Raw genomic sequence first — 23846 nt, forward strand, 5'->3', positions numbered from 1 at the left:
AGAGAGCTCTTACACTCTCTTCTACCATGAGAGAACACATGAACCAGGAAGCAGGCCCTCACCAGACACCAAATATGCTGGAGCTTTGATCTAGGAACTCCCAACCACAAGAACTGTGAAAAATAATTATCTGTTGTATGTAAACCACCAGTCTATGGCAGTTTGTTATAGCAGCACAAACAGGCTAAGAAGAAAGGAAGGAAGGAGGAGGAGGAAGGGAAGAACAAGTTGGAGCAATAGGTCAACAGTGGCTAACCATGATAAGGATTTCAAATATAACCACAAGTGTGACTGAGGCAAAGACTGAATGTAGGAGAATAACATTGTCTGACTTTTTTTTTTTTAATTGAGATGGGATCTCTGTCACCCAGGCTGGAGTGCAGTGGCGTGATCTCCGCTCACTGCAACCTCCATCTCCCGAGTTTGAGCGAATTCCCCTGCCTCAGCCTCCTAATTAGCTGGGATTACAGGCATGCGCCACCACACCTGGCGAATTTTTGTAATTTTTTGCCCAGGCTGGTCTCGAACTCCTGACCTCAAGTGATTCATCCGCCTCAGCCTCCCAAAGTGCTGGGATTACAGGTATGAGCCACCACACCCGGCCCTGAGTTACATTTAAAGAAACTAAAGGTTCAGCTGACATAATGTATTATTCCTATTTAAGCATAAGAGGAAAAAGTCATTTTGCTTCTTTCCAGTCTAATGTAAGTAACTTAAAATCTATGGCTCACTCCAGTTTCTTTCAACCACTATTACTTGACAAGCTGAAGGCAGATTTTTATGCTCATTCAGGATAGAGAAATGTACATTACAAGTATTTTTACAGTTTTATTTCTATTTATAATATTCTAGGCGTAATTGTTGATATGGGCTTGGATCTGCAGCCCCATCCAAATCTCATGTCAAATTGTAATCGCCAGTGTTGGAGGTGGTGCCTGGTGAAAGGTGACTGGATCATGGGGGCAGTTTCTTATGAATGGTTTAGCCATCCCCTCAGTGCTGTTCTCATGATAGTTGAGTTCTCATGAAACCTGGTTGTTTAAAAGTGTGTGGCACCTCCCCCCTCTCTCTTGCTCCTGCTCCTGCCATATAAGACGATTCTGCTTCCCCTTGACTTCTGCCATGATAGTAAGTTTCCTGAGGCCTCCCCTCCTGAGGCCTCCCTCCCAGAAGCTGAGCAGATGGCCAGCATCATGTTTCCTTTATAGCCTGCAGAACCAAGAGCCAGTTAAACCTTTTCTCTTGATCAATTATCCAATCTCAGATATTTCTTTATTGCAGTGCAAGAATAGACTAATACAATTGTTCAAATGCCCCCTTTCAAACAGTGAACACAGTCTTAAGCCTAAACATGTTTACTTTGCATGTCTACAGTGAGTTCACAGCAAGTCCTACACCTGATGATGCTGTAACATCTTTGCCACTACCCAAAAGACTTAATACGTGTCTAGAGAAAAAAAAAAAAAATTAGAGCTTACCTCACAGAACCTTCTGGAACATTTGGTACATACAGGGTAACAGGAAAGGGGTACTGACTGGAAGATTTCATGGTTGCCATTGCCCGTAAAGCCTCTACTTCATTACGTGGGGAAGAAACCTTCATACATCCTAAGTAGGTCAGTTTATTAAATAAAACACTATCTTCTTCAGGTAGTCCACCTGGAGAAGATGGTCTGGGTGTACAAATTTCTGAAGAAACAAAAAAAGAAACACTCAAAAGTCAATGCAAAACTCCACCATCATTATAATCTTGCCAATGCCCAAAAAGAAATGAAATATTTCAAATAAAATATAGGTCTCTGTATTTTCATTTCTTTTATATTTTAACATTTTAGGATTTAAAATCTAGGATTCTAGGATTTTATAATCCTAAATCTTATGTCAGAGTTCCAGAGTCAGCCATTTCATACTTTCAAGTCTCTCAAAATATTATCTTACTTAGCTATAAGTTCTTCAGATGAGAGAAAAAATTTAAGCTTTATATTTAAAAAAATCAAAAATATAGACTACAAGTATGTAAAAGAAAACAGAACCTCTGGTCTCCAAACTCACTATGCCAAAGCAAAAGATAAGCTTGGGAACCGAGTCACACAATAGTGCCTTCTTTTTGTTCCCAGATAGCTGTAAATTCACAACCCTGTGTCATAGCCTCATCCATATGCCAGGTTCCCACAACGATAGAAGGGCACATATCTCCCCAGATGGCTTCCCTCACAGATTACTCACAAGGAAATTCCTTGTGAGCCCCTAAATCTTTTAAAATATGTATCCTCCCTATAAACTAGCTCTAAAGCTGAGTTCTGTCAAATCTCATCCTGACAATTTCAATTATCAGCTTATCTTCACAGACACAGGACAAGACCAGAAATCATCCCTTCACTTACACTAAGATGAATGTGTAACTGGCTTTTTCCTCTACTTCTTTTCACATGTAAAATGTAGATTTATTGAGGCTAGTCAAAGCCTCATAAGAAAGCAACCATTTGCCTTACCGCCTACCTTTCCCTCTTTTTTAACTTGTTATTGCACTTTCCCCTCTAAACGCTGAAGTTCCCAAAACCCCTCTAGAAAAGCACAGGTCACAGTTACTCCTGTGACCTATGTTTTTCCCAGGTACATACTAAACTCTTGACTAAGTAAACCTCTACAGATTGAGACCTGCCACTTTTTGGTTAACAAGTGATATAGAACAATAAGGAGAAAAAAACTACACTAAAGATAGTGGGAATCAGCCCCAAAATAATGAGGACTAAACAAAAGTAAATCAGTTAAAAGTTTCTCTTGACTGTAAAGATCCTTCACTGCACCACATTTATTAAGCAGCCTAACTTCCTAAGCAAAAAAAAAGCTATGTTAAAATGTTACATCTCATACCAACAACAAATGTCAAGCTCCTTACTTCCCTCACTCCGGGTTTGCTGGCTTCTATGAACTATGTTAAGTGTTCCAGTGGAATTTTTTTTTTCTCAAAATAATTATTTTTGAAGAATGAATCTATGATTGCTTCAACCAATTCCATCCCCATCATAATGAAATTCTTTAAAAAAAAAAAAAAAAAAAAAAACTGTTCATTTTATTCTAACAACAGCAGGCAGCCAAGGTCCAATTGTGGTTAGAGAGCATCCATCTGCGTATACCAGGTAGTATAACATTCTCCCTTCATGCCCCTACCCAAAATCCACATTCTGCTTGGCTTCCCCTTTGTTACCTACATTCATGCTGCACAAAATTAAGCATAAATGTATCACTTGAACTAGGTCCTTGCAGAATTTTCAGACTGCCATTACCAGGATTCCTCTTGTAGGATAGGATTTTAATAAATAATTCACAGAAGTCATTTCAAATTCCCCCACTGCAGCTCCTAAATATTATACTAAAATATGCAACTTCACCACTGACTTTTTTGTTAAGGAACTAAAGCCATTCAAAATGAACTACTTCATCTACCATATTCTTCAACCACTGAAACATGTTTCTCTCCCTGTTTCAGTCAGTTCATTACAATGTATTTCAAAAGGGATAAATAAAAACCTACAAATACATTTTAATATGTTTAAATTATTTTGTATTAGATTATTATATACATGTAGGTTATTACATACTTTTCTTAATGTAACAAGCACTTATGCAGCAACAATAAGACTGATGAGCCTGGGTGATTAAGTAGTTCAAGTGATCTAACATAGTGTGTAACTAGAGTCTTAAAAAAATAAAAAATATAAGATGAATGGGAACTAGGGAGAAACAATAAAAATAATATTTAAAAAAAGAGAAAAGAGGAGGCCAAAAAGAAGTTGTTTGAAGAGGTATTTTACAAATCTGTGTAAACCAAGATTCATGACTCTATATATCCCAAATATAAAACGGTACAGAAACTGAACCAAAAATAACAAATGATAGAATTGGCAGATAAGGCCTATAAAACGACTATTATAAATATGATCAAGGATTTAAAGATAAACATCTAACAAAATAAGAAGAAAAATGAAAGACATAAAAAAGAACCAAAAGAAATTCTAGAGCTGAAAAAATATAAGATCTGAAGTAAAATATTCCCCAGGTGGATATAACAGCAGTTTCTAAATTGCAGAAGAAGAATGTTAAAGGAAGTTCCTTGGGCTACAGGAAAATGATACAGAGAAAACTGAAGAGCACAAGAAGTTAAATATGAGAAAAAGACATATTCCTTGCTCTTTAATTTCTTCAAAATATAACAGACTATTTAAAGCCAAAAAGAAAAACACCCAGGAGGTGGAGGTTGCAGTGAGCAGAGATCCTGCCATTGCACTCCAACCTATGCAAGTATTTTGTAGAATTTGTAACCTATGTATTAGTGAAAGGAATGAGAGCAGAAGCATAAAATCTAGAAGGTAACAAAAGATTCTTACAATGTACATGAAGTGTTATGATAGTATTAGAATGTACATGAGTTAGAGTTGGGTTATAAACTCCAAAGCAACTACTAAAATAATAAAACAAAATTATATAGCTAATGTGCCAATGATGGAGATAAAACAGAACATTAAAAATAATCTAGAAGGCAGGAAAGGAGGGGGAAAAACAAAAACAGAAGAGACAAAGAGAAAACAAACAGCAAGACAGTAAGTACACTTAGATCCAAATATATTAAAAATTACAACAAAAGTAAATGGTCAGCTGGGCGCAGTGGCGCATGCCTGTAATCCCAGCACTTTGGGAGGCCAAGGCGGGCAGATCATGAGGTCAAGAGATCGAGACCATCCTCGCCAACATAGCAAAACCCCATCTCTACTAAAAAAAAATATATATATATAAGCTGGGTGTGGTGGCGTGCACCTGTAGTTCCAGCTACCCGGGAGGCTGAGGCAGGAGAATTGCTTGAACCCAGGAGGTGGAGGTTGCAGTGAGCTGAGATCGTGCTATTGCACTCCAGCCTAGGCAGCAAGAATGAAACTCCATTTCAAAAAAAAAAAAAAAGTTAACGGTCAGCTTTTTCTGTAAAGGGTCATATGATAAATATTTTAGGTTTTGTGGGCCAAGAGACAAAATCTACAATATTATGCAAGTATTTATACAAGTGAGAAAACAACCCTCCACAGATTTTTTAACAAAATTTAAAACTTAATTATGAATACTAAAATTTGAATTTCATATAAGTATCATATGTCACAGTATTATTCTCCTTTTGATATATTTCAGCCATTTAAACATGTAAAAACCATTTTTACTTTGCAAACCACACCATAAACAAGTAAGAAGTGGAATCTGGCCCACAGATAGTAGTTTACTTACCCTAGTGTAAACCCAACTAAAAGACAGAGATTATCAAACTGGATTTTCAAAAGGTATCTATGATAAACACTCTTTAAAGATAAAAATAGGTGAAATTTTTTTTAAAAAAAAGGAAAAACAAAAATATATACCATGTAAACACTAATTATAAGAAACCAAAAGTGGCTATATTAACATAAGAAAAACTAGACTTCAGGACAAGGAATTTTAACAAAAAGAAAAGGGATATTTCACAATGCTAAAACGGTCAATTCATTAAGAAAACACAAAAATTCTAAGTGACTGTGCCCTTAATAGCAGAACTTCAAAATAGCTGAAGCAAAATCAGACTCAAGATGATTGAATTGGACCAGTCAAATTGAAGTGATAAGTCTGTTATAATCTGTTATAATCTCTCTCTCCCACTGTTATAATTTATCTCTCCCACAGATTGTAACTGAAAACTCTTGACAGAATATAAAAAGCAACTACCTGAGGACTCTTTCCTTCTTTTTTCATTGAGATGGGGTTTTGCTATGTTGCACAGGCTGGTCTTGAGCTCCTGAGCTCAAGTGATCTGCCCACTTTGGCTTCCCAAAGCGCTGGGATTATAGGCGTGAGCCACCACATCCAGCCTCTTTTTAAAAAGTAAACAGGAACAGCCAGATTGGAGAGGAAAGTAAAAACCTGAACCTCTGTTACGGTGGTGAGTTTTCCATTTTTCTCATCATCACCTCCCAGCTTTGATCTAAGGGTGGCCTGAGTTGCAGAACAGCAGTGAGCAACAAAACAAAGAAATCCAATCTTTCTGGCCAAATAACAGAAAAAGAAGTCCCTGCAAACTAGAGAGTATCTGAGAAATCATGACTTGTTTCTGTTTTGTTTTCTCTCCCAGTTCTACCGCTAGCCCCAACCACAGAACTACCTGAAATGCTGGTAGTGGCGGTAGTACTGTAAGCATCTACAACCTGGAGGAAAAGAAGTGTCTCAAAGGCTGAAATACTGAAGCAAAGAGGCCCCTATAACCCAAAAATGGAAAAGAAAATCTCTTATTATTTTTTCCTCTCGTTTCTCTCACCACTTTGTCCTAAAGTTAGCTCCAGACATGAGATTCTGCACAACAGCACAAAGCAGCAAAAACTCTAAGAAAGAAACCTGTCTTTCTACAGAGGGGTAGAAGGAAAATGGGCCCAAGGAGTGTGGGGAAATCTCAGAGAGGAGAGAGCTGAAGAAGTTTACACCTAATTCTGTGTGTAAACTAACTGTGTATGCATGTGGAACAGACTGAAGAAGCACAGCAAAGGTTTTGAGAATTGAAAATACTTCGGAACCAGAAAGCAAGACAGATCTTGCAGTCTGGACACAACCAGGTGGAATGTCTGCTTTAAAAAAAAAAAAAAAAAGTCAACATTCTTCAGAGGATTTTAACAAGAAATATAATATTCAAAAAATCTGGGGAACAAGCCAATTACTCAACAAACAAAAAAACACAAAAGGGTGACCTATTCTCAAGTGAAAAAATAATTCACAGATCAATCCCAAGATGTCCCAATGCTGAAATCATCAAACACTTTAAAATTGATATAATAATACTCCATAAAATAAACGTGAAAACACTTGTAATGAATAAAAATATTAAAACTATCAACAGATAAACAAAAAAACTTTAAAAAACCAATGTAAATTTTAAAACAGAAAAATACAATATCTAAAATTAAAAATTCATCAGAAGAGATCTCAATAGCAGAATGGAGATTAACAAAGTAAAGAGTCAGTGAGCTTGAACATAGGGAAAACAATGAAAAGAGCCAAGGAATTGTAAAAACAGTATGGAAATGTCTACCATTTTTGTCTATTGAGTTCCAGAAGAGAAAGAGATTCGTGTAGAAACAAAACAATTACCAACAAATAATGGGTGAAAATTTCCCAAATTTGGTTAAAGATATAAAGTTACAGATTCAAGAATCTCAGTGATCCAAAAAAAAAGATAAACTCAAAGAAAACCACTCACAGATAATCAAACTGCTGAAAAGAAAACGATGAAATAAAAGTACTAAAAGCAAAGAAAAATAACACATTACAAATAGGAAAACACTGATTAAAATCACTTCAGATTCCTTGTCAGAAACAATGGAGATGAGAAGACATTGGAAAAGCATTTTTAAAGTGCTCAAGGAAATATATGTATGGCTGTTGAAAGCAAAATATATTAGACTGGTAGGTTTTTCAATGTATGTAAATGTAATACATATGTCAGTATCAGGAATGAGAGGATATTAATACATATCCTGCAGACATTAAAAGGATAATAAGAAAATATTACTCTGTAACAGAGAAACAACTCTTTCCCCATACTTAGGTGAAATTGACCAATTCCTTGAAAGATGAAAACACCAAAGTACACTCAAGAAGAAACAGATAACCTGAATGGTCTTTTGCACTCAGATTTAAATTTTTTTTTTTGAGATGGAGTCTCACTCTGTTGACCAGGCTGGAGTGCAGTGGTGTGATCTCAGCTCACTGCAACCTCTGCCTCCTGGGTTCAAACGATTCTCCTGCCTCAGCCTCCCAAGTAGCTGGGATTACAGGCATGCAGGCACCACCATGCCTGGCTAATTTTTGTATTTTAGTAGATACAGGGGTCTCACCATGTTGACCAGGCTGGTCTTGAACTCCTGACCTCAAGTAATCCACCCACCCTGGCCTCCCAAAGTGCTGGTATTACAGGTGTGAGCCACCATGCCCAGTCCAAACTTAAATTTTTCTATAATGATATGCATCTATCTTTTCCTTTTCTGATTTGGCTTTTCCTACCCTGACAATCACAAAAATACACTCCATTTTTCCTTCTTACAGGCTTATTTTTCACATTTAAATATTTTATTCACTAAAAATAATTTTTATGTACAACTAAGGAAATTAATTTTATTTTATTCCACTCAAAGATGCAATTGTTCTAACACCATTTACTGCATAGTTACCATTTCCTCCATAGTTACCATTTCCTCCAGTGATATGTGAAGCGGATTCTGTCATGTACTGAAATCCTTTATATACATAGGTTTGTTTCTGGTACCCTGTTCTAGTGATTTACTTCTATAACAAAGCAATACCACATTGGTTTAATCACTGTAACTCTGTAGTCTATCTTAATACATAACGTTCTTTTTAAAAATTTTCTTCCTGTGTACCTCTACTTGTCCAGATATATTTCAGAATTAGTTTATAAAAATAACTGAAAATTTGAAATTCCCACCCAAGTTACAGGCTAATTTAGAGATAAGTTACATCTTTTCAAGGTTGACTCCTAGCAATCAATATGGCATCTCTCCCCATTCATTCAGGTGTTCATTTCCTTCAATAATATTTTATAATTTTCTTTATTAAAATTTTACATAAATTTTAGTTTCTTCCTTGATACCTGTTATTTTTGTTGGTATTATGAATGGCATTTTTATTTTCTACTGTTGCTGCTAACCTTCCTAAAAGTCGTTAAATCTTTTTTTTTTTTGAGACGGAGTCTCACTCTGTTGCCCAGGTTGGAGTGCAGTGGCATGATCTCAGTTCACTGCAACCTCCACCTGTTGGGTTCAAGTGATTTTCCTGTCTCAGCCTCCTGAGCAGCTGGGATTTCAAGCGTTCACCACCACGCCCTGCTAATTTTTTCTTTTTTTTTTAGACAGAGTATCACTGTTACCCAGGCTGCAGTGCAATGGTGCAGTCTCAGCTCACTGCCACCTCCGCCTCCCAGGTTCAAGCGATTCTTCCGCCTCAGCCTCCCGAGTAACTGGGACTACAGGCACATGCCACAACACCCAGCTAATTTTTGTATTTTTAGTAGAGACGGGGTTTCACTGTCTTGGCCAGACTGGTCTTTAACTCCTGATCTCATGATCTGCCCACCTTGGCCTCCCAAAGTGCTGGGATTACAGGCTTGAGCCACCCCGCCCAGCCATTTTTGTATTTTGAATAGAGACGGGGTTTTGCCATGTTGACCAGACTGGTCTCAAAATCCTGACCTCAAGTGATCTGCCCACCTTACCCTCCCAAAGTGCTGGGATTACAGGCGTGAGCCACCATGCCTGGCAAAAAGTCTTTAAATCTAATAGCTTATCCATTCCCTTTCTTAAATACTTTACCAATCATGAGAATGTTTTCACTTTTTTTCTAATGACACTTCATTTCTTTTTCCTGTCATCTTGCATTGTCTGGATTCTTTAATACAATGTCAAAGAGCTATGGTGATAACTATCATGCCCTAACTGTTCCTGTTTCAATATATCTTGATGGTAATGGATTTTAAATTTCAGCATAAAACGTAAGACTTTGATAGATACTTGGTTAAGCAAGTTTCCCTCTAAGTTTTCCAAGAACTTTACATGTGCATATACATAAAATGGATTTTAAATTGTATCCAGTGCTTGTTCTTTATCTATTGATACTTTTTCGCTCTTCACTACTTTATGTGGTAAACCACAGTGAAAGATTTTTCTAATGCTTTATCATCCTTGCCATGGAAAGCACTGTGATTACATTCCCTACACAAATGCATCATAGCCCTATTGTGTAACAGTTTGGCTACACCTATACTTACCATGTACCAAGGTTCATTTGGTTCAGAAATGAATCATGAGTTCCCTAAGCCAATTAGGATAATCCCATCCCCTCTGTCACAGTGACTTATTTAGAGGTTTGAATGTAACCCAGGCCTATGGCTACCAGTTCATGTCATTTCCCTCACCACTAGAAAATGGTTTCACTGGTCCAATCAGAGTGAAACTCAGAACTTTTATTTAATCAGTAAAATAGGCCAGGGATGGGTGCAGTGGCTTGCATCGATAATCCCAACACTTTGGGAGGCTGAGGTGGGCAGATTGCCTGAAGCCAGGAGTTCAAGAACAGCCTGGTCAACATGGCAAAACCCCACCACTACAAAAAAAAAAAAAATTAGCTAGGCATGGTGGTACATGCCTGCCATCGCAGCTACTTAGGAGGCTGAACGGCATCACAGCACTTCAGCCTGGATGACAGAATGAGACCCTGACACCAGAGAAATTTTAAAAATCAGTAAAAGAATGAAGACTTTCTGTTTGCCACCAGGCATAAACAGGCCACCTTACCTACCAGTTTCCCTTACCTACCAGTTTCTGCTGGTAGCTACTTTGTAACCAGCTAAGGAGAAAGGTAACCTAGAGATCACAGCTGAGTAGTATACCAAAAAACACCATCAGAGCCTAGATCAAACTATACCTGTGGTGTTTAAGCCAGCTGAAGTTGGAGCTGGTTTTGGTTTTATTTATTTTTGCACCCAAAAGCATCTTGACTTATTAGCTAGTATTCAAAGTACAAATCCTAATTATTCATAGATATATGTATTATTTAATACACTGTTGGAATTGATATATTTTACTTAGAGTTTTACTAAATATAACTTTAAATAAATCTAGTGAAACTGAGTAAGAAGGCACATCATATGAAAGACTATCTCCATTATACTATTCTGTGATGCCCAAGTATTTACTCACTTGTTCAATAAGTATCTTGTTAATGACCTACCATGCATGAAGTACTGAGTGTAAAATGAGGACCCAGACATAGTCTTTATTCCCAAAGAACATTAAGACCTGGTTTTTATAGGCAGAGATACAGGCAGAAACATAAGACCACCGAAGTGGAAACTCTCAACGAGAACTGAAAGCTTGAAAAAAGCTAATAATTTTTTCTGATTTTCATCTTAAAATTTTCACCATTACTTTATACCATTTCTTCAACAGTTTCTAAGAATTCAATACAGTACCTGTGTTAGACGGATCCAAAATTAACTGAAGAGATGGCTTATTTGTTTGGTTGGCTGGAATATCTCCAAATGAATGGTCTGAAATCTCACTGGAACTTTGACAATCAACAAGAAGACCGCTTTGCCTTTTCTCGGAATCTCTCAGAATCTCTTCCATGGCTTTTTCCAATTGTTCATCACCATTAGAAACTATCTACAGACAGAGCAAGATAATTCTATTTCAATTCTATTATAGTTTTGAAGCTAAATTTTATGAAAATATTTCATTTCTAGAAGAAATTAAAACAATCTAAATATTTAAATATGGTTACTAAAACACTAAGAAGTTGTTTCACATATATAATACATTAAAATCCAGATTATAAAACTAAATTAGAGGAAGATTATTAGTTTCACAAAAGGATTCTTTATAAAACACTTAAGGCAGTTTCCAACTACATTTTATATAATATAAGATCCTATTTACAGAGATGTATTTATCTTTTTTTCCCTTTCTTTTTAAAGACAGAGTCTCACTCTGTCACCCAGGCTGGAATGCAGTGGTGCAATCTCGGCTCACTGCAAACTACGTCTCCTGGGTTCAAGCGATTCTGATGTATCAGCCTCTCAAGTAGATGGGACTACAGGTGTGCACAACCACACCCAGCTAATTTTTGTATTTTTTGTAGAGACAGGATTTCACCACATTGGCCAGGCTGGTCTTGAACTCCTTACCTCAAGCAATCCGCCCACCTTGGCCTCCCAAAATGCTGGGAGTACAGGCTATGAGCCACTATGCCTGGCCCTTCTTTTTCTTTTTCTTTTTTAGGAACACATCCTAAAAATCAGATAACCTTAAATTTACATGTCTAAAGGAAAAAATAGGTAAATTTAAATAGGATCTATTATGAATATTATTTAAAAGGTTATATTTCTTGTTAGCATAGCATAACCATATTTCTATTTCTTTACCAATTGTTTGCTAGCCCCCAAGATGAATCCTGCTAATTTCCTTACACTTAAGTTGACTGACAGTTTTCTCAAAGGCAGGTGAGACACAAAGCCTAAGCAAATAAATGATGTCTTAAACAATGCTAAAATACAGGTATCTAAAAATAAAGTCATTGATTAGTTAAATAAAATTATAAAACAATATATTCTTAACATAAACATTTAGTAATCTCATTTTCAGAATATATTTTATTAGACTGATATACTAATACACCTTTGATGCCATAGTTAACACTAAATAAAAGTCATAAATAATACATAGCACTTTTAACTACTTTTCCTATTCCTGTTTCTAGAGGATAGTTATACCATCTTCAAGCCTATATAACTGAGTTTGTTTGCTTCCTTTTCTTTGACTTAGAAAGTGTAACACAAGGCCGGGCAGGGCGGCTCAAGCCTGTAATCCCAGCACTTTGGGAGGCCGAAACGGGTGGATCACGAGGTCAGGAGATCGAGACCATCCTGGCTAACACGGTGAAACCCCGTCTCTACTAAAAAATACAAAAAACTAGCCGGGCGAGGTGGCGGGCGCCTGTAGGCCCAGCTACTTGGGAGGCTGAGGCAGGAGAACGGCGTGAACCCGGGAGGCGGAGCTTGCAGTGAGCTGAGATCCGGCCACTGCACTCCAGCCTGGGCCACAGAGTGAGACTCCATCTCAAAAAAAAAAAAAAGAAAGTGTAACACAAAAGTGAAAAAGAAAAGGGACTATATCTAAATAAAAACTCGAAAGCTAAAAATATAAGATATGCTTTAAAAACATTCAGACAAGTCGACTGTTAAATCACACAATGGAACATTACCAGCTGATTTAAAACATAAAAATCATGAAGAAAAAAAAGTCTCTCAAATGAAAGCAAAACATTTCATTAACTTCTGAAACCCAGCAGTAAGAGAAACAAAAACATCCAGATAAAGTAATGTAAATTTTAACCATTATGTCTAATTCAGCAAAAAATCCTTTCTCTTCTTTTTCCTCTTTTATTCTTCCCCCTAAAATTCCAAATTAAAAGGTAAATAACCAAAAGCAAGAACTTTTTAAAATATACAAACCAAATAATTAGGGTCTGGATAAATCAAACGTTGATTTTATTCTGAAAGTCAGCACTTGAGAAAAACTTTTGGATTTCACACATCTCCTGAGGTAAGTTTCAAATATATATATATATATATATATATATTTTTTTTTTTTTTTGTTAAAAATTATACCATATGTAGAAAAGAAAAAAATACCTTCAGTTGAGGTTTTTCTTCATGTTTTGTAGAATTATCATCTGCATACTGAGGAACCAAAACAAATTCTTCACTGTTCATTGTAGCCACAGAATCAGATGATCCACTAACCTTCTGTAATGAAGCTCTGACCTCCATCTCAGTTCTACAAACTTCTCTTCCCACATCCACCTGGAAAAACGAAAGGGATTTAAAAAAAAAAAAACCCTTCTGATTAAAAACATGAACTAATTAAAAACATGAACTAATAAAGCTTTAAAAATGGTTCATGTGAAGAATCCTACTGGCTAGATAATTATCTCAAAGTTAGGAAAGCTACTTTCTTGGACTGAGCCACTTGGAAATGTACTTGCTCTTCATCCTAAGTTTCCAGACTAATAGAGTCACATTGTTATCTAAAAATTTACACAACCAGTTCATATCTCAACCAGATTTGTCACTGTTTACTTGACACACACTCTCTCATTTCTCTCAGAAATACTGTTTTCTTTTTAATAGAGGAAATAATTAAACGATACTAGAAATACCTACAAATGCATGCACAGACACAAAACCATATTCACTGACACTGCTATACTAATTAAATCTAAATACTTAAAAAAAAAAAAAACTTATCTCCTCAAGACCGAATATTGTACCTGCAAATATTTTTTCTGAGTAACTAAAGTTGACTAATACAGAATTAAACATCCTAAGACATATAGCTTCTCTTTCCTGACACATTATCACTTATTAACAACAAAAAGAAAAAGAAAAAAGCTTCTATATTGCATTCACATAGCAAATAATGTTTCAGTAATCAAAGACAGTGTAATTCTGTTTTCTCGACAGATCTCTACAGCATAGAAAGAACACTCACTATCATACCCAGAAGTTCATGTACTCACACAACTAAGTTCAACTGAAGATATATACTATATAACAGACACAACTCAGCCCTGAGGTTACAAAGTGAATAAGGAAGACAAGTAGCCTGCACTTCTGGTGCTTACATACTAGTGAGAAAACAAGAAACTGAGCAAATGGTGATTCCAAGTCACTCTAAAGGCTATGCAAAAAATACACATGTTAATGTGACAAACAGTAGCTGTGGGAAGTATAGGGACAAACTAAGGTGGTAGGAAAAAGCTCTCTGAGAGGAAAATATCTGAGCCTAAAACTGAAAGACAAAAAAGAACCCTATTACACAATCTGCTCAGTGACCAAATAAGTAATGTGATAGAGGGACAGAACAAGCAGGCTAGGGCTAAAGAACACAGGACCTTGTAAACCATAGTAAGTCTACTGATCCATGCCTAAAATCCTCCCAGAAATGTTATTTTTCTAGTTCTAATTAGGTTACCTTTTTCATTATAGCCTATAAATACAGTTGCAATATTCCATTTGGCCATTAGGTGACACTAACACCATTACTCTTGGCAATAAAAAGACTGATTCCAGCTTCAAGTTACATGTGTATCTTTTAAAAAGTAATTACGTTCCAACGTTACAAAAAATCAAAAATTTAAGAATATCAAAATAATAACCATACTCCTGGACCAGTGTAATTAGCTAGCCATCATTTATTTCTGTTATGCATGTTAACACCCTTTCTTTTTAAAATCCTTCCAGCAACATTCATCTGTCCTCTAAAGGTTTTTTCTCACTTTGTATATTATGTTTCTAAAAATGCAGAATGTGTTACAAGCCATGTCTTTACTCTTTCAGACTGCACAATGAATCCTTAACTGCCAAAACACCACATATTCCAGATGTCTTTCTTTGGTTAATCCTTCAAGTCCTTCTCAGGTTGCTGCTCCTCTACCTGATTTCTAAATGTTGGCAATTCCCTGAGTTCAGATCCTGACCTTTTCCCTTCTCACACACTCTAAGTAATGTCTCTCATTGTCATGGATGAAAATACCATCTATAGGCTAACAGTCTTCCAAACTTCTACCCCAACTCAAATGTCTTCTCTAAATTCCTGCCCTGAAATCCACCTCTCTACTTGATATTTCCACGTGGAAGTCTTATCAGTATCTTAAATGAAACATGACCAAAATGGAATTCCTAATGTCTCCTCCAAAATTGTTTCCAGTCCTGATTTACCATTTCAGTAAATAACAGCACCATCTTCTACAAAGTTACTTGAACAAGAAACCTGGATATCATCTTCACCTCCACTTCTTTACTCCTCACATCAGCAAGTCATGTCAGACCCACTTCCAAAATAAGCCTCACATCTATCCATTTTTCTGTCTACCACTACTACCACTCTAGTCCAAACAATGCTCTTATCTACTATAAAAGCCTCCTAACCCATCTTCTACTTCCAGTCTTCTTCCCTCAATCTATGTCACTGTTCACAAAGCCACCTATTTATTTATTTATTTATTGAAAAATAAATTAGAATATATGAAAACTCCAGACCAAAACCTTTTCACTAAAATTTAAATAAAATTCAGACTTCTTCCCAAGACATACAAGGCCCAATACACCCTTGCCCCATCACTTTCTCATTATAATTCCTTAATCACAGCAAGTTCTAACACAAGCAAAAACCAAGAAAAATCACTGCCAGCACACCTGACTTGAAAGAAAGATTAAAAGTGGTTCTTCAGACACAAAGAAAATTATATAGGTCAAAAACGTGGATCTAGTGATAAAAGGAAGGGTTAACAATATATTGGATGATTATACCACATGGATAAAAAAACATGACAGAAATGGCAAAAAAAAAAAAAAAAAGGGAGGGAGAAAGAGGAATTGGAAATATCCTGTTATAAGGTAATGGCGCTACTTGTACATGGGTTATATGCAGTATAAAATTATTTAAAAATCGATTTCTTTTACTCCTTTATTTTTAATTTTTGTGGGTACATGTGTATATACTAATATGTTATATGACATATTTTTATACAGGCATGAAATGCGTAATAATCACATCAGGGTAAATGGCGTATCCATCACCTCAAGCATTTATCCTTTGTGTTAGAAACAATTCAATTATTCTCTTATTTTTAAATGTCCAATTAAATTAATTTTGACCACATTCACCCTGTTGTGCTAGCAGATACTAGTTTTATTCATTCTTTCTAATTATTTTTTCATACCTATTAACCATCCCCATGTCCCTTACCCATCCCACCTTCCCACTACCCTTCTCATCTTCTGGTAATCACTGTTTTATTCTCTATCTATGTGAGTTCAATTATTCCACTTTTTGGCAATCAGAAGTAAGTGAGAACGTATGAACTTTGTCTTTCTGTGCCTGGCTTATTTCACTTAACATAATGACATCTGCTTTCATCTATGTTGCTGCAAAATGACGGGATCTCCTTCCTTATGGCTGAATAGTACACAACATTTTCTTTATTTATCTGTTCATGGACACTTACGTTGCTTCCAAATCTTGGCTGCTGTGAGTAGTGCTGCAATAAACAAGGGAGTGCAGATATCTCTTCTTCGGAGTATATACCTAGCAGTGGGATTGCTGAATCATGTGACAGCTCAATTTTTAGATTTCTAAGGAACATCCAAACTGTTCTCCATAGTGCCTGTACTAATTCATATTCCCACCGACAGTGTACCAGGGTTTCCTTTTCTCCACATCCTCACTAGCATTTGTTAATGCCTGACTTTTGAATAAAAACCAATTTACCTGGGATGAGATGATATCTCATTGTAGTTTTGATTTACATTTCTCTGATGATCAATGTTGCTAAGCACCTTTTCATATGACTTTCTGCCATCTGTATATCTTCTTTTGAGAAATGTCTATTCAAAGCTATTGTCCATTTTTAAATTATATTTTATTATTATTATTATTATTATTATTATTTTTGGAGATGGAGTTTCGCTCTTGTCACCCAGGCTGGAGTACCATGGCGCAATGTCAGCTCACTGTAACCTCCACCTCCCCAGTTCACGCAATTCTCCTGCCTCAGCCTCCCGAGTAGCTGGGATTACAGGTGTGCACCACCACACCCAGCTAATTTTTGTATTATTAGTAGAGACAAGGTTTCACTATGTTGGCCAGGCTGGTCTCGAACTCCTGACCCCAGGTGATCTACCCGCCTTGGCCTCCCAAAGTGCCAGGAGTACACACATGAGCCACTGTGCCCAATCTAAATTAGATTTTTAATTAGATTAGACTTTTTCCTTATAGAGTTGTTTGAGCTCCTTGTATATTCTGGTTATTAATCCCTTGTCAGATGGGTAGTTTGAAAATATTTTCTCCCATTCTGTAGGTTGTCTCTTCACTTTGTTATTTTCTTTGTTGTGCAGACATCTTTTTAACTTGATGTGATATCATTTGTCCATTTTTGCTTTTTTTGCCTACGCTTTTAGGGTATCACTCAATAAATCTTTGCCCAGTCTAACGTCCTGGAGAGTTTCCCAATAATTTCTCTTAGTAGCTTCATAGTTTGAGGTCTTATATTGGAGTCTTCAATGTATTTTAATTTCGTTTTTGTATATGATGAAATACAGGGGTCCGGTTTCATCCTTCTGTATATGGATATTCATTTTTCCCAGCACCATTTACTGAACAGACTGTGCTTTCCCCAGTGTATGTTCTTAGCAGCTTAGTCAAAACTGAGTTCACCATAGATGTACAGATATATCTCTGGGTTCCCTACTCTGTTCCACTGGTCTATGTGTTTCTTGCTAGTACTGTTTTTTGCTGTTTTGGTTATTATAGCTATGTAGCATAATTTAAAAGCAAATAATGTGATAGATGCAGTTTTGTTCTTTTGCTTGGGCTAGCTTTGGCTATTCTGGGTCTTTTGTAGTTTCATATAAGTTTCAGGACTGTTTTTTCTATTTCTGTGAAGAATGTCATTGGTATTTTGATATGGATTACATTTAATCTGTAGATTGCTTTGGGTAAGTATGGGCATTTTAACAATATTGGTTCTTCCAACCCATGAACATGAAATATCTTTCCAATTTTGTGTCTTCTCTGATTTCTTACATCCATGTTTTATGGTTTTCATTGTGGAGGTCTTTCACTTCTTTGGTTTATTCCCAGGTATTTTATCTTATTTGTAGCTACTGTAAATGGGATTACTTTCTTGGTTTCGATTTCATATTTTTCACTGTTGGCATATAGAAATGCTACTGACTTTTGTATGTTGATTTTTTATCCTGCAACCTTAATAAATCTGTTTATCAGTTCTAACAGTTTTTTGGTGGAGTCTTTAGGTTTTTACAAATATAAGACCATATCATCTGCAAACAAGGATAATCTGACATTTTCCTTTCCAATTTGTATGTCCTTTATTGCTTTCTCTTGTCTGATTGCTCTAGGTAGGACTTCCAATACATGCTGAAAACAAAAGCAGTGAAAGTATGCATCCTTATTGTGTTATCAATATCAGAGAAAAGGTTTTCAGCTTTTCCTCCTTCAGTATGATATTAGTGATGGGTCTCTCATATATGGCTTTTATTATGTTGAAGTATATTTCTTCCTTACCCAGTTTTTAAGGGTTTTTATCATGAAGGGATGTTGAAGGTTTTCAAATGCTTTTGTATCATCAACTGAAATCCTCATATGGTTTTCATCCTTCATTCTGTTGATATGATGTATCACACCAACTGATACACGTCTGTTGAAGCATACTTGCATCCCTGGGATAAATCCCGCTGATTGTGATCAATTTGATCTTTCTAATGTGTTACTGTGTTTTGTTTGGAAACCTTTTTTTGAGGATTTTTGCATCAATATTCATCAAAGATATTAGCCTACAGTTGTTTGTTTGTTTGTTTTTGATGTGTCTTTGGTTGGGTATGAGCGTAATACTAGCCTCTTAGAATGACTTTGAAAATACTCTCTTCTCCTCTATTTTTTAGAATAGTTTGAATAAGTCTTACTCTGTCGCTCAGGCTAGAGTGCAGTGGCACAATCTCGGCTCACTGCAACCTCCACCTCCCAGGTTCAAGTGATTATACTGCCTCAGCCTACAGAGTAGCTGGGACTACAGGCATGCACCACCATGTCTGGTTAATTTTTGTATTTTTAGTAGAGACAGGGTTTCACCATGTTGGCCAAGCTGGTCTTGAACTCCTGACCTCAGGTCATCCACCCACCTCAGCCTCCCAAAGTGCTGGGATTACAGGTGTGAGCCACCATGCCCGGCTGGAATAGTTTAAATATATTTGATTAGTTCTCTAAACATTTGGGAAAGTTCACCAGTGAAGTCATCAGGTTCCAGGCTTTTTTTGCTAGGACACTTTTCATTACAGCTTCAATCTCATTACTTATTGGTCTGTTGAGGTTTTGGATTTCTTCATGGTTCAATCTTAACAGATTGTATGTGTCTAGGCATTTAGCCATTTCTTCTAGGTTCTCCCATTTATTGGCATATAGTTGCTCATAGTAACCACTAATGATCCTTTGAATTTCTGCAATATCAACTGTAATGCCTCCTTTTTCATCTCTGATTTTATTTATTTGGATCTCTCTTTTTCTCCTAGTCTGGCTAAGGGTTTGTCAATTTTGATTAACTTTTCAAACCACCAGCTTTTAGTTTTGTTGATCTATTATATTGCTTTCTTTGTGTCAAATTCATTTATTTCTGCCCTGATCTTTATTATTTCTTTTCTTCTACTAATTTTGGGTTTGGTTTGCTCTTGCTTTTCTAGTTCTTTAAGATGTATTGTTAGGTTGCTTACTTGAAGTTTTTCTTCTTTTTTGATGTAGGCACTTATAGTAATAAATTTCCCTCTTAGTACTGCTTTAGCTGTATCGTATATATTTTGCTATCTTCTGTTTCCATTATCATTTGTTTCAATTAATTTTTCAATTTCCTCCTTAATTTCTTCATTGAAGCACTGGTCGTTCAGGAGCATGTTATTTAATTTCCATGTGTTTGTATAGTTTCTAAAATTCCTCGTTACTGATTTCTATTAGGTTGATGCAAATGTAATTGCCTTTTTAACGACAAAGACTGCAATTCCTTTTGCACCAACCTAATAGTTTCATTCTGTTGTCGTCAGAGACAATGCTTGATATTATCTCATTTTTTTAATGTTTTAAAACTTGTTTTGTGACCTAAGATATGGTCTATCCTTGAGAATAATCCATGTACTAAGGAAAAAAATATGTATTCGTCAGCCATTGGATTAAATGTTCTATAAACATCTATGAGGTTCATTTGATCTATAAGACACATTAAGTCGGATTACTCTTTATTGATTTTTTGACTGGAAGATCTGTTCAATGTTGAAAGTGACGTGTTAAAGTTTCCAGCTGTTATTGTATTTGGGTCTATCCCTCTCTTTAGCTCTAATAATATCTGCTTTATATATCTGGGTGCTCCAGGGTTAGGTGCATATATATGTACAATCATTATACCCTCTTGCTGAACTGACCTTTCAATCATTATATAGTGATCTTCTTTGTCTCTTCTAATAGTTTTTGTCTTAAAATCTATTTTGTCTGACAGAAGTATAGCTATTCCTGCTCCTTTTTGGTTTCCATTGGCATGGAATATCTTTTTTCCATCCTTTTATTTTCAGTCTATGTGTGTCTTTACAGATAAAATATGTTTCATGTAGGCAACACATCAGTGGGTCTTGGGTTTTTTTTGTACATTCAGTCACTACTCTGTATCTTTTCACTGGAGAGTTTAGTCCATTTACATTCATTGTTAGTGCTAATAAGGACTTAGTCCTGCAACTTTGTTACTTGTTTTCTGGTTGTTTTATGGTATTTGCTTCCTTCTTTCCTTTCTGTCATCCTTTTAGTCAAGGTGATTTTCTATGATGGTATGATTTAATTTCTTGCTTTTCATTTTTTTTGTGCTTATTGTATGTTTTTAGATTTAAAGTTACAATGAGGCTTGCAAATACTATCTTGTAACCCATTATTTTAAGCTGATAACAACACTTTGCATAAGCAAGCAAACAAGCAAGAAGAAAACTAAGAAAGACACTACACCCTAACTTCATCCCCTGCTTAATCTTTTCTTGTCTCTATTTATATCTTTTTGGATTATCTATGTCTTGAAAAGTTGTTCTTTCGACTTAGGACAAGAGTAGTTTACACATCACAGTTACTGTTATCATACTCTGTCTTTTTCTGTAAATTTACTATTACCAGTGAGTTTTGTACCTTCAGGTAATTTCTTATTGCTCATTAATGTTCTTTTCTTTCTGGTTGAAGTATTCCCTTTAGCATTTCTTATAGGACAGGTCTGGTGTTCATGAAATCCCTCAGCTTTTCTTTGTCTGAGAAAGTCTTTATTTCTCCTTCATGTTTAAAGGATATTTTCACTAAACATACTATTCTAGAGGAAAAGTTTTTCCTTCAGCACTTTAAACATGTCCTGCTTCTCTCTTCTGGTATATAAGGTTTCCACTGAAAAGTCTGCTGCCAGACACAATGGAACTCTCTTGCTGCTTTTAGGATCCTTTCTTTATCCTTGACCTTTGGAAGTTTGATTATTAAATGTCTTGAGGCAGACGTCATCTTCCTTTAAATCTGCTTGGTGTTCTATAACCTTCTTGTACTTGGATATTGATACCTTTCTGTAGATTTGGTAAGTTCTCTGTTATTACCCCTTTGAATCAACTTTCTACCCGTATCTTTCTCTATCTCCTCTTTAAGGCCAAGAACTCTTAAATTTGCCCTTCTGAGGCTATGTTCTAGATCCAGTAGGCATGCTTCATTGTTTTTGTTTTGTTTTTCTTTTGTCTCCTCTGCGTATTTTTTTTTTTTTTTTTTTTTGAGATGGAGTCTCACTCTTGTCACCCAGGCAGGAGTGCAGTAGCACGATCTCGGCTCACTACAATGTCTGCCTCACGGGTTCAAGTGATTCGTGTTACTCAGCCTCCCATGTAGCTGGGATTACAGGTACCCGCGACCAAGCCCGGCTCATATTTGTATTTTTAGTAGAGATGGAGTTTCCCCAGGTTGGCCAGGCTGGTCTCGAACACCGTACCTCAGGTGATCTACGCGCCTCAGCCTCCCAAAGTGCTGGGATTACAGGCGTGAGCCAACACGCCCGGCCTCCTCTGTGTATTTTCAAATGGCCTGTCTTCAAGTTCACAAATTCTTCCTTTGGCTTGATCAATTCTGCTATTAAAAGCCTCCAACACATTCTTCAGTGTGTCAACAGTATTTTTCAATTCCAAAATTTCTGCTTGATTCTTTTTAATTATTTAAATCTGTGTTCAATATATCTGATAGAATTCTGAATTCCTTCTCTGTGTTTTCTTGAATTTCTTTGAACTTCCTCAAAACAGCTATTTTGAATTATCTGTCTGAAACATTACGTATCTCAGTTTCTCCAGAATTAGTCCCGGGTGCCTTATTTAGTTGCTTTGGTCAGGTCATGTTTTCCTGGATTGTATTGATGCTTATGGATGTTCATCTGTGTCTGGGCATTGAAGAGTTAGGTATCTATTGTAGTCTTCTCAGTCTGGGCTTGTTTGTACCCATCCTTCTTGGGAAGGCTTTCCTAGCAATCAAAAGGACTTGGGTGTCGTGATCTAAGCCGTATCTGCATTGGGGGCACTCCATCCAAACCCAGTAACACTGTAGCTCTTGCAGACTCACAAAGGTATAGCCTTGATGGTCTTGGATAAGAGATCTGGGAGAATTCTCTTGATTACCAGGCAGAGACTCTTGTTCTCTTTACTTACTTTCTCCCAAACCAATGGAATCTCTCTCTCTGTTTTGTGCCACCTGGGGCTGAGGACAGAGTGATACAAGACCCCTATTTCACCACCACTGAGACTGCACTGAGTCAAACCTAAAGTCAGTACAGCACTGTGTCTCACCAAAGGCCTGCTGTAAGCACAACCTGGCTACCCCCTATAGCAGCTCAAAGCCCTGATGCTCTATAATCAACAGGTAGCAAAGCCAGCCAGGTTTGTGTCCTTCCCCTCAGGGCAGCAAGTTCCCCTAGGCCCCAGGTGGGTCCAGAGGTGTCATCTGGGAGCCAGGGACTGGAGTTGCAAAACCTAGAGGTCTACCTAGTATTCTACTATGCTACAGCTGGGCTGGCACTCAAACCACAAGATACAGTTCTTCCCACTCATCTCTACCGTTTCCACAGGCAGAGGAGCCTTATCCCGTGGCCACCCACAACACAGGCCCATTGGGTATATTTCCAGGCTACTGCCAATGTTCCCTTAAGGCCCAAGGGCTCTTCAGTCAGTTTCTGGTGAATGCTGGCTGGCCTGGAACGCATTCCTCAGGGCAGAGGGCTCACCTCTGGTCCAGGGCAGGTCCAGAAATATCATCTAAGAGCCAAGGCCTGTAAATGGGGACCCAAAGACTCCACTTTGTGCTCTACCTCATCCTCAAGCTCCAGGCCACAGACTGATACTGGTCCTAAGCCTGTTAGGAACCGGGCCACACAGCAGGAGGTAAGCAGTGCGTGAGTGAGTATTATTATTGGCTAAGCTCTACCTCACGTCCAATCAGCAGTGGCATTAGATTCTCACAGGAGTGTGAACCCTACTGTGAACCGCGCATGTGAGGGATCCAAGTTGAGTGCTCCTTATAAGAATCTAACTAATGCCTGATAATTTGAGGTACAACACTTTCATCCTGAAACCATCTCATCTCCCACCCCCATTCCGTGGACAA

At 36.9% G+C, this 23846-nt stretch overlaps 2 protein-coding genes across 7 annotated transcripts in view; both read right to left on the reverse strand.

Annotated features, from left to right (window-relative positions):
• Positions 1–23846, reverse strand: part of CACYBP (calcyclin binding protein) — a 753822-nt gene that overhangs the window by 723107 nt on the left and 6869 nt on the right. The window lies entirely within an intron of this gene.
• Positions 1–23846, reverse strand: part of RABGAP1L (RAB GTPase activating protein 1 like) — a 790617-nt gene that overhangs the window by 707141 nt on the left and 59630 nt on the right. For 4 of the 6 annotated variants that reach the window (XM_050767059.1, XM_050767046.1, XM_050767066.1 and 1 more), the window contains exons 2-4: positions 13268–13438; positions 11048–11240; positions 1479–1689 (exon numbers count right to left, since the gene is read on the reverse strand). In XM_050767059.1, the coding sequence (XP_050623016.1) occupies positions 1479–1689; positions 11048–11240; positions 13268–13405 (542 nt within the window). In that variant the 5' untranslated portion in view covers positions 13406–13438. The remainder of the gene's footprint in view (positions 1–1478; positions 1690–11047; positions 11241–13267; positions 13439–23846) is intronic. The other 2 variants (XM_050767055.1, XM_050767069.1) reach the window with 1 other exon arrangement.

The sequence above is a fragment of the Macaca thibetana genome, chromosome 1 (assembly GCF_024542745.1).
Source record: "Macaca thibetana thibetana isolate TM-01 chromosome 1, ASM2454274v1, whole genome shotgun sequence".
Taxonomy (NCBI): Eukaryota; Metazoa; Chordata; class Mammalia; order Primates; family Cercopithecidae; genus Macaca; species Macaca thibetana.